Genomic DNA, 12300 nt, shown 5'->3' with positions numbered 1-12300 from the left:
GATAAGGTCTCACTAAGTTGCATAGTGCCTCGCTTTTTGCTGAGGATGGCTTTGAACTCAGGGGTACTTTTCAATAAAATTGTCATGTTCTAAAGAATGTTCCCTTTATGATTCTTCTTGTACTCCTTAGGTTCTTTGTGAAGCAGGATTTTGATTTTACTCTGATATTGTTCTAGTGATTTACCTCACTGTCCTGTCCACAGTACTTATGTACTTTATTTATTTGGTACTGCGGATCCCAGGGGAACTTTACCTCTGAGCTGCATCCCCAATCCTTTTTCAATTTATTTTTTTTTAAGTTATTTTGAGACAAGGTTGCTAAGTTGCTGAGGGCCTCACTAAGTTGCTAATACTGGGCTTGAACTTGCCATCCTTCTGCCTCAGCCTCTTGAATTGCTGAGATTACAGGTCTTTGCCACTGTGCTGGGCCTATCCATTATTCATTTGTCTAGGCTTTATCCTTTCTTAGGATTTGTAGGATATTCTAAATAATTTGTTCAATGTATAGGGAATTTGAAGAAGTAAAAGAAAGTTCCCTGTGTATGCTAACTCTGTTGGGAAGGTCCTGCTTGTTGAGATTTTAAGTATTTCAGAATGTTCCTGTCAGCTAACAAGGACTTCTCACCGTGATGATAATAATGTAACTAACAAATAGTTCTGATATGTATCCACTTTTGCATGTTTACTTCACTAGAAAATTCTCTGGAGTACAGTGGTGTCCTATATTCCTAGCTAAAAATTTGAAAAGCCATTTGCATGCTTTCAAAGTAGATTTTGAGATAAGAGTGCTAATCAAAGAATGGAGACTTAATTTTGTCAGATGTGAAATTCTTCAAAAATTAATATATCTTCTTTTTTAATAAGGAAAAAAAGTAAACATTCATTCTTAGAACATTCTGAATAATACAATGATTCAACTCTAGGTTTTAGTGTTTTTTTGTTTTTTTTTGTAAAGCCATTGTGGGACTATATGCAATTTTAGAAAACACCAGTCACAAATATGGACCACATTGCTTTTTGTATAGATTATCAATGGAAATTTATTTGCTTTTTACTTTTTAAAACAAAATTTTTCAGTTCTTATATTGTCAAAAATTATCAATAAATATTTTAGAAGATATATATCCAGTTTTTAATGTGTTTCCTGAGACAATCTGGTTGAACTAAATCTATTGGAGAGTGAGCCATTGCTAAGGTTCTTCCATGTGTCATCAATTAATTCTATCTGATTGGGTGAGGATAGGAGGTAGAATTCTCTACCTTTTTAACTTACACAGGTGGTGAGATGGTTCTTGTTATGAAATGGTAGTTTTTTTGGTAATAGTTATTTTTTACATATAATTTTTTGTAATAATTAATTTTACATATATTGATGACTATTCAAGATACTTAAATTAATACTTGGGGAAACATTATGACATGTATTATACTTGTGCTTTTGAATAATAGCATAGTTTTTTGATTGTTGTATTAGGCAGAATATTATCTACTAGTATAGATTTCAAAAATCAAAATATTCTGTATATTATCTAATGGAATTAAAGAACCTTACCTAATCTAGTAAAATCATTGTTGTAATTACATTGCTTTAGGATATTATCCTATTTTTAAAGGATATCTGGGTGTATTTGAGTATTTTCTGCTATCAGTATTTATACATATTAAGTTTTCTTGAGATGTTACCTTAAAAATAGTAGCTAAATTTCTGAAGTGTTTTTCTACTGTAATTAGTGCAGATAGTCTCATTATATAGATGCAAGAACTTAAGTAAAAGAAATACAAAAAATGTGATTTACGCAGAGCCTCGGGGCCCAGGGTAGGCTTATAACTAAAGGTCAGTTTTGTTTGCTAACTTTGTAGTTTAATCATAGCAGTTAATGTTCTTTTAAATAGATAACTGTTGTCCATTAACCTAAACATAATTTATGAATAAACTCTACTGTTCTTCCATGTTGTATCTCTACCGGTGTTTTCTTCTTTGTAATAAAAAAATCATGTTATAGTAACTAATTCTTGCCTCACACCCTTTTTTTCCCCTTTAGAAAAATTGGAAGCTCTGCCACCTACCCCAGGACAGCTGAGATATGGTAATGGTTCTATAATTGTTAAATATATGTGCATCTATCTTTTGGACTTGATATAACTATATCATTTATTAATAGCACAGAAGAAATAGTAAATTAATCTTGCTAGAAAAAGTAGATTATCTTATTTATTTTGCAGAAGCATTTTATAAACTTGGTTTGATATTAACACAGTACTATGGTATAGCTAATAGTGTTTAATAGCTAATATGTCAAGATATTATTGCTGTCTATAAATATAATTATACTTACGATAGAATTTTTCTTAATTCCAGGAAAAAGAATGTATTTGAATTTAAGTGCGATAACTGAAGAACTAGAATTTCTAGGCTCAAAACTAGATAGAACTCTTCTCTGATGCAGAAAATACTTCCTGCTTAACTGTTTGTAAACAGTGAAAAGTAAAGTTCATTGAAAACACCAGGAAGAATAACCTTATTAAAATGCTGCTTTTCTTTCTTTTCTCCATTATAATAGGAATAAATATATTGTAGGACTAACCTGGAAGTAATATAAAACAGTTAAGGATCGTACTATAAGAAGAAGAGAATTATCTAATGATATAGCAAATTTGAATAGGTTGTAAATTGAAGCCAAATATTAAATGTGATTTGCTAACAATTTCTATGTTATAGTGTTTCCCAAAGAAAATTGAAGAAATCACATATTAGTAGGAGATAATTAAAGCAAATTTATATCATTAGAAAAAACTATCTAATAACCAGCTCTTTTTTTTCTTATAGGTAGAATAAAATTTATATTAGAAATTAGTAACTTAATCCAAATGCCAAAGAATTTCAGAATTTTTAGGACTATTCTTCCCACCTGGGAAGACTCTTTCCTTATTCTTCCATCCTAATTCATACTACCTATATTGACATCACCATATAATACTGTTAGCTTTTTTTGTAGTTCATGTTTATATAGATATGTCACCATACCTAAAACCTTTGTTTATCTTTGTAGCTCAAGTTCCCAGTTGAGTGCCTAATACATTATTCATTTTCTTTTTAAAAAAAATTATACTTTTTCCTTTGGGTTAAAAAGAAATTTTATTTATAGGACTTTTTTAAAAGGTAGAAACATAAAAACATAATGTATTTTATAGTTCAAAGTGATTTCTGTAGCAATGTGCCTTGGTTTTACTGACCAAGTTTTTACAAGGATAACAATTAGACTAATCTTAATTTAATCTCCTTTATATTTAATATTAAGATGTTTGTATCGCAGACAGTTTTAGAGATGACATCAGGTTAACCCCAAATGCTGAGTAATCTTAACTGATTTCATCATTACTCTGCCAGATGTTTCAAAGAACTTGGGAAGATGATTTGCAGTTATACTTAAGTAGCTTTTTATTTACTGTACATATTTCACTTGATGAATTTAAAATTTTTCATTATATTATTTTAAGCTATTTGTACTTTACTTTTGGAAATTAGGATTGTGTATATGTTTCTTATAAAATTTAGAATGCTCAGTAGATAAGCAATTAGATAAAGGCAAAAAGTCAAAGAAGTAAGGCTAGACTCTGAAAAATCCCATTTCATTAATATGCTATTTTATTTTATCATCTTAATAGCTTTTAAAATACTATTCATAATTAAATATTTTTCTCTTAATATTGGACAATTCTACTTAATAGCAAGAAGAAATCTGAAATAACTATTATATACCTATTATGTACTCTCTTTTTTATATATAATAGTATGCATTATTATATTCTATATACTCTTTCCCTTTATCTTTGATAGTGCCTTTTTAAAAACTACTTATTAGCTTTCCCTGATTGGTGCAGAACTCACTATAGTAAGATTAAAGTTTCATAACTTCTAGATAATATTTCAATTATATTTTCTATGGACTTAACTGAGTTAAAAGAAAAAAGACTCTAAAATCACCTAACACATATATAACCAATTGGTTTAAGGGACTATGTTTTGGATATAGTATGAAACTGGGTTTTGACGTTTAGTGAAGAAAGCCCTTAGTTGAACTGATATTGACCATACCTTGGCAATTTTATAGTTTTAATTAGAATCAAGTCTTTTACCTATTCCCAGCTTTTAATCTGTTTCACAGTCTGCCTTCAGTTCTCTCAATATGGAATGCTCTTCTTTTCCAGGTAGTGGCCCTCAATTATTATTTATTGAGCATCTACTATGTTCTCAGCATTATGTAATGTGCTGAAGATGCAAATATGAAAATATGAGGCTAAATGTATAAATAAGTTTTAGTTCTTCCAAGTTGCACTTTTAATATATCACTTCATTTATATTATGCACCAGATAGATGAGGTTAGGTGTGCCTTTGGTAGGAAGGGTCAAATTATATTTTGATTCAAAACAAATTGATTCTTTATGGTTTTGTAGTAGGATTTAGGGATCCTGATGAATTGTGAATGGGGAAGGACTGCATATAGATGTCTAAAAAATAAGTTAATCATATTTTTCAGACAGTTTTTCTTTAAAAAATTGGTTAGTGAATAAAAGCAATCAAGTAACTTCCCAGAAATTTGATTCTGGGCATTTTTCAATATTTCTAATACAAAGATCAATTTTATGATAATAGTCTTTAGGCATAAAGAGAAACAGATTGATGTTGTAGCAATTAATCAGGTACAATATAGTATTTATATGTTTACTAAGTTGTTCCATCATTAACCAAATGTATATTTATGTGTGGGTGTGTCCATATATGTGTATTGCCAGTAAGAAAACACAAAAGACTAATACAACTGTTGTTACATGTTATGTATTTTTTGTTTTGTTTTTTCCAGTATAACTTTTATCAAGTAGTTAAACTTATAGCAATAGCAGAATCTATTGACTATGAGAGATGAGAAACAAATTCTAAAGATTATCAAGTCTACTGGAGACTTTAATCATATGGTCTGTTTTTTTCATTCTAAAGTTAAATCTTAAAATCTACTTTTTTCTGTTTTTGATGTTTTTCAGTATTCATCCACAATGCGATACCTTTCATAGGGTTTGGCTTTTTGGATAATGCAATTATGATTGTTGCAGTAAGTTCATTCTCTCACCACTTCTATTTTGAGTTAATAAAGAAATGATTGTGGTCTATATTTTCCTAATAATTTGTATAATATAGCTATTAATTTTAATTAACATCATAATGATCAACACTATTTTATGTTTCATGTTAATTAGATTAGCTCAATTTTAAGGCACGATATATGTTAATTATTAAGACTTTGGCAAAGCATTTAGATAAGTCATTTAAGGTTTATATCATCTAATCAAGTTTCAACCCTTTGAAAGAAAAAAGCATGCAATTTTTTTTGATATTCTTTAATTGTGTTACTAGTTGTCATCACTTATGTAGGTTATTTGATTAGTTCATTGTTTAATTTTCTCACTCAAAAATGTTTCAACAGATATTTTGATATACAGTCTGAGCTTTAGCCATTTAACCCAGAAGTTGTAAAGTTTCATTTCAGAGCATTGAATATATTGCCCTTTCTGCCTTTGTTGCATTATAGTAGTCCCCTTCATATGGTCATTTAAATGTAAGGATGCTTCTTAAAAGTGTATCCTAATTGGTTGATATGCATTTCTTATTATTAGTAATGCCTCTTGGCAAAGTATACCAATATTTGGTCCATATTCGTAACAGAAATAGGTCCATGATCAAAATGCAAGTCTTCAAAAACCGTCCAGTGTTCTATTCACTTTTCTCTTATTTTGTCCAAATGGAATGGGTTGATCATTGTAAGGTAATAACAACTTTTAGTACATAGTTTTAGAATACTTAATGTGAATTCTTTCTTCTCAGATGTTAGATTGAAGGTCTATTATCTATTTTCTGTGAGGTGATAAAAGTAGCAATTATTTCTGGATACCAATTTAAGAGTTCTCAGGTAGGGGTTTTACTTGAACTCATTTGAGAAAATCAAAGTGCTTCTTTAACTTAGAGCTTAGAGAGTTTGTTGTTAGTTTCAATGACTCTTAAAAGTTCTATTATCTATGATTAATACTATAAATATACTACATTGTAGGAGACTACTGAAAAAAAATAATCTTAGGATTATTGACTATGAAGAAATGACATGAGAGATGCAGGGTTTCTTTTTGTGTTTTCGAGTTCACCAGGATTGCAAGTGAATGTAAATACAAGATTTGGTTTCAAAGTAGATATTTTTAAAAGTAATTCACATTATGTAGATTATAGAAGTTGCTTAAAGAATACCTAATGTTGGTTCATTCTAGAATAGCTTTGTTTGCTATATAGTGTAGCTCTGATGTCCATATTGATGTAGATTAGCCACCCACAAAGTTCAGCCATTCACCTGGTGGAGGAGACTCACAGGGCTCACACAGCACATGGCATCCTGCTGCATAAACCATGACAGAAGATGCTCTGGCATGCACACAAAGGATTCTTTAGTAAAGAAACCTGGCAAGATCAGATTTCTATAGGCTAACACACTTAGTGAAGGCCTTAAAATAGAATTCCAGAATGCTAGTTTTTTTTTTTATTGTTTATGACATATTCCTAATGTACACAAAAGAATAAAATTGGTCTATTTGCGTACCTGTGAATGTGAGAGATTTATTCAGCTATTTAGAACTGCACTGCTTTTCTGAAGTGACTAAAATCTGAGTTGTCTAAATTAAAGAGTAAATGTAAATCAAATCTAATTATAATGAAAACTCCGTTTTGTTAAATTTGTAAGCTGTAGTTAAAACTTCGTGTGCTTGTGAGTAGATTGTGCTCCAGGATTCATGTGCTCATGAATAGAAAGTCTCTGTGGTAAATATTTCTTTCAGTTTGGCATGGTTTTAGTCAGCATTTTGGGTTCTCTTTATTGATAGCTAGTACCCATGCCACCATCTTTATAACCATTATGTTTTTCACCACAATAGGACAGACCTTAAATACTGAAATGCTGAAAGAATATCCTTGTTACAGGGAATCGTGTGATATATTTTGCAGGAAGAGGGGTGTAGGAGTATTTTGAAGAAAGGTCAGAATAGGGAAACTTTTAGTTTCTTAAATCTAGAATAATACCTTCACAGTATGGTCATCATTTTTAAAAAAGAATAAATATTTAAAGTAATAGATATCTGTGTTTAAAAACAGCAACCAAAACATATTCAAAAGTCAGATTATTTTAGGGTTGATTATTATTTTGTGTTACTCAGGCCTGTGCCTTGTTATTAATGTAACTGAGAATAGACTAATTTTTTTAGGCCTAAAATGTTTAATTCCAAATTTGTAATAACTCCTTACTCTGTTTATATTTAAACCCGGCTTCAAGGACGAATCACTGTTTTTTGCTAAAATAAATATTTTAAATTACCACCTTAAACATTTGCAGAGAGTGATAGGTGTGGCACAGATGCTCTGCAGACCAGTTCAGAGACTGACAGGACAGTTTCTGGTGAGGCATTTGTAATAAACTGCTAAGACTCAAATGGATAAATAATATAACTGTAGTCTGTGGAAAGGAAAATAAGTGATCATTACCATTGTAAGAATGTTTTTTACCTTTTTAATTTTTTAAAATACTGATTTTCTCTTCATATTATAGAACAGTTGTGACTGTTTTAAGACTTAGTAAGAAGTTCTTTGTTTATTTTGTTCTTTCATGCCATATCTTACCTACTGTCTAGCGTGACATTTGACCTTTTCTGCCTTCCTATTAGATGTCCTTTTCTGGCTGCTACTTTTGTAGTCATAAAAGCAGATTCTTGTATAATTGTTTGTCATAAATTAGACCTTTATTATTGGCTGCTATTAATACTAATCCTTGGGTTTCATAGTTCATTATATTTTTTTATTATAGGATTGCTTTTTATTTTATTTTATTATTTTAAGAAGTGTGGATTGAATCTAGGGTGCTTTACCATTGAGCTACATCCCCAGCCCTTTTATTTTTTATTTTGAGACTTGCTAAATTGCTGAGACTGTCCTCAAATTTGTAATCCTTTGACCTCAGCCTTCTGAGTCGCTGAGATTACAGGACTGTATCACCTTGCCTGATTTTTTAGGATTTTATAATTTATATTTTAATGTTTTTGAATGACTTTTAATTAGGATAGAACATTTTAGAGTCTAGAATAGATTAACTGTATTAAGGTGATGAGCCAGATATAACTTTAAGACAACTAATATTAGATTTATATATAATTTTTACCTTGCCTATTAATACAAAATTTGACGTAACTGTGACACAAAGTAAAGAAGTGGAGGGTCAATTGCTCTCCTCAAACTGTCTTTGAATTTACATGAGTCTTTTCATGGTCTTAGGAGGACCAAATATGTTTAAGTTCAACCAAGTAATTAAGCATGAAAATATTTTTAAATACATGTATTGCAAAGATTCATCGATCTTCAAGGTGCTGTATATATTTATTGTATGCTGTAGCTGTGAGATGCTTCTCTTCTAGTGTTGCTCCAGTTCTTTTACATTCACATATAAAGATATGCATCTTCATTTTTATTTCTGTGCCTGTTTTTTCCTTACTTTTTTGTTTCCTTTTTCAGAAATCTGTTTCTTTGGGTGCTTTTAGAAAGCGTGTCATTTTAAGTGCGGAGGAGACTTTTGTTTATCAGGCACATCCATGTCTTAAGGATTATTATTTCAGTTTCTTTTCAGTTTTGTAAACAGTGGATAAATAATGCAATATTTCTATATAATAGGACATTTTTGTATCAACATCATTGAGATTTTTAAAAAAAATTTTAAAGAAATTTTCAAATGTCAGTGTTATTTAAGAGGGCTCTTGAAAATTAAGTCCACCTGTTGCAGGCTTGCTCATACATTAGAACTGTACTAGCACAATAGATCCTAGAATTTCCTCTTTGTTCTGTTTTAAATAGGCCATTAGAGTAGTACAATCTTCTTTATTTCAGTTCTGCTTTAAAGTGAAAGTAAATATATGAGCTTTATTCCCCCCGCCACCAGTGGAACGATAATAGAAATGTAGAAAATATTTAACTGTCTATAAATAAATTCAGTGGAAATGCATTAGGGTCTTATTTTTATTGTTAGGTCTATTATATTAAATGCTGTTACTATTTATGAATGAATCATATACTTTCACTACTTAATGGATAAAGAACTAAATATTACAAGGATAATTTTACAAACTTCAGTTTCTCTAGGAACTGGTTTAGTCTTTTTAATCTTTCAGTAAATAGCAATAGTAGAGATATATCATTTAGAATTTAATTATGAGAGTTAGTCTTTGTGTTCAAGGAGCTTTAAACCATCTTTTTCTGTGATAGAAAAATAGAAATTCTAGATTTTTAAAATGATGAATTGTATCTCTATATGGGGTATTATTTTGTTTTTAAAAGGCTTAATTTTAATAAATAAAATGTTATTTCTGCATGAATGAATATATTTAATAATTAAGTGAAATACCTCATAACGTGCATATTTCTCCATATTTTGCTGCACTAACATGTTGATTTAACTGTTTTACCCATTTTTATTAATGGTTTGCTATTCTTTTATAGTCACTTTGTTTTAATTTTTAAGATTTTTTTCTTAATCATTTTTCAGGGAACCCATATCGAGTTATCTATTGGAATTATTTTGGGAATTTCAACGATGGCAGGTATATAATAATAGCAAATGTTATTATTCTACTGGGTATGTATTTTATAGAAGATTTCAGTAGGTTAGGTTTAGAAGATGATAATTTATTTGAAATGAATTTACTAATTGAAATATCTGTTTATTTTCTTAGTCCTAGTCTTCTGATTCTTAGTTTTATATATGTAGCACTTTGTTCCAAGAAATTTTAGATATTTCATGTTAATTAATAGGTAACAGTTTTCTGTCATATTGTCTATATTAAAACAAGTTTGTCTGGTAATTCATGGTTACCCTCAGATCTGTTTATCCTTTGTCTCTATTAAATTATTTTCTAGTTGGTTAGAAAAGCAGAAAATCAGAATACACGATTGAACCCCTTTCCTTCTGCCTCTATTACCACTTTGCTCATGATAGTGAAATTTTGGAAATGGTTCCTTGTTGTTTATTGTGTGAAAAACATGAGGTCAATGAGTTCCTGACAGTAATGTTTCTTTTCCTTGACTTCCTTGAATTCAGAGCTGTATGTATGGCTTTAGTCTTTAACTTCCAATTATGTGAATATGAAATATACATTGTATGAAAGATAAAATTATAAAATATTATGTATGTGTTTTGGCATTGAAACCAAAACAGAAACTGGCTGCTATTACAGAAAAAAAGAAACTTATTACTGTATAGAGGTAGAATATTATAATTTCAGAATCATACTCTATTTTGAACTCTTGAGATTGAAAGCTTTACAATGAGTTTCTAAATATATAGTTTTTAATAGTTAATGTAATTACCCTCCTAGACCAGTGCTCTGTGGGTCACATATTGATATATTATCATAATTTTTCTGACTTTTATGTAACAATTTACATGTCATTTTTCAAATTTTTAGCTGCTGCTTTGGGAAATCTTGTGTCTGATTTAGCTGGACTTGGGTAGGTCCATTTATTTATTCATTTGTGTCCTTATATTCTTTCTTTGCTCCATTTTCCTTTAATTGAGAAGCATTTAAAATAAGTTTTCTTTGTGTCTTAGAACTAAATTTCTTAGTTGAATATTCTTTTTTCTTAAATTTTTTATTCTAATTTGTTATATATGGCAGCAGAATACATTTCAATTCATATTACACATATCTCAGGTTATACACAAAGTTTAGTCACACTATATGTCTTCATGCATGTACTTAGAGTAATGTATATGTCTTCATACATGTACTTAGAGTAATGATGTCCATCTCATTCCATATGTTTTTCCTACCCCCATGCTCCTTTCCTTCCCCTCCCACCCTTTGCCCTATCTAGAGTTCGTTAATCCTCCATGCTCCTCCTCCCAACCCCTCTATGAATAATCCTCCTTATATCAGAGAAAACATTTGGCATTTTTTTTGGGGGGGGATTGGCTAACTTCACTTAGCATTATATTCTCCAACTCCACCCATTTACCTGCCAATGCCATGATTTTATTCTCTTTTATTGCTAAGTAATATTCCATTGTTTATATATGCCACATTTTCTTTATCCATTCATCTACTGAAGGGCATCTAGGTTGGTTCCACAGTTTAGCTATTGTGAATTGTGCTGCTATAAACATTAATGTGGCTGTGTCCCTGTAGTATGCTATTTTTAAGTCCTTTGGGTATAGACTGAGGAGTGGGATAGCTGGGTCAAAAGGTGGTTCCATTTCCAGTTTTCCAAGTAATCTCCATACTGCTTTCCATATTGGCTGCACCAATTTACAGTCCCACCAGCAATGTATGAGTGTGCCTTTTTCCCAACACTTGTTGTTTGTATTCTTAATAGCTGCCATTCTGACTAACATCAGATGAAATCTTAAGAGTAGTTTTGATTTGCATTTCTCTAATTGCTAGAGATGTTGAACATTTTTTCATATATATATTGACTGATTGTGTATCACCTTCTGAGAAGTATTTGTTTGTTCTGTGGCCCATTTATTGATTGGGTTATTTGCTTTTTTTTTTTTTTTGGTGCTAAGATTTTTGAGTTCTTTATATACCATAGAAATTAATGCTCTATCTGATGTGTGAGGGGTAAAAATGTGCTCCCAAGATGTAGGCTGTCTCTTCACCTGACTGATTGTTTCTTTTGCTAAGAAGAAGCTTTTTAGTTTGAATCCATCTCATTTATTGATTCTTGATATTAATTCTTGTGCTATAAGAGTCTTATTAAGGAAGTTGGGGCCTGAACCAACATTATGGAGATTTAGGCCTACTTTTTCTTCTAATAGGCACAGGGTCTCTGGTTTAATTCCTAGGTTCTTGATCCACTTTGAGTTAAGTTTTGTGCATGGTGAAAGATAGGGGTTTAATTTTCATTTTTTTGCATATGGATTTCCAGTTTTCCCAGCACCATTTGTTGAAGAGGCTGTCCTTTCTCCAGTGTATCTTTTTGGCACCTTTGTCTAACATAAGATAACTGTAATTATGTGGGTTAGTCTCTGTGTCCTCTATTCTATACCATTGGTCTACAAGTCTATTTTGGTGCTAATACCATGCTATTTTTGTTACTATTGCTCTGTAGTATAGTTTAAGATCCAATATAGTGATACCATTTACTACACTCTTCTTGCTAAGGATTGCTTTAGTTATTCTGGGTCTCTTATTTTTCCAAATAAATTTCATGACTGCTTTTTCTATTT

General features: G+C 30.5%; 1 protein-coding gene across 2 annotated transcripts in view; it reads left to right on the top strand.

Annotated features, from left to right (window-relative positions):
• The window catches only part of Tmem65 (transmembrane protein 65), a 54046-nt gene that overhangs the window by 27639 nt on the left and 14107 nt on the right, over positions 1–12300 (top strand). For both annotated transcript variants that reach the window (XM_046464747.2, XM_058585713.1), the window contains 4 exons: positions 2043–2087; positions 5042–5109; positions 9619–9673; positions 10538–10580. In XM_046464747.2, coding sequence (XP_046320703.1) covers positions 2043–2087; positions 5042–5109; positions 9619–9673; positions 10538–10580 — 211 coding nt within the window. The remainder of the gene's footprint in view (positions 1–2042; positions 2088–5041; positions 5110–9618; positions 9674–10537; positions 10581–12300) is intronic.

This window comes from Marmota monax, unplaced genomic scaffold (genome assembly GCF_021218885.2).
Source record: "Marmota monax isolate L192 unplaced genomic scaffold, Marmota_monax_Labrador192_F-V1.1 WCK01_AAM20220418_F8-fsc00003, whole genome shotgun sequence".
Classification (NCBI taxonomy): domain Eukaryota; kingdom Metazoa; phylum Chordata; class Mammalia; order Rodentia; family Sciuridae; genus Marmota; species Marmota monax.
The sequence above is the reverse complement of the archived record's forward strand: the minus strand, read 5'-3'. Positions and strand labels throughout refer to the sequence as shown.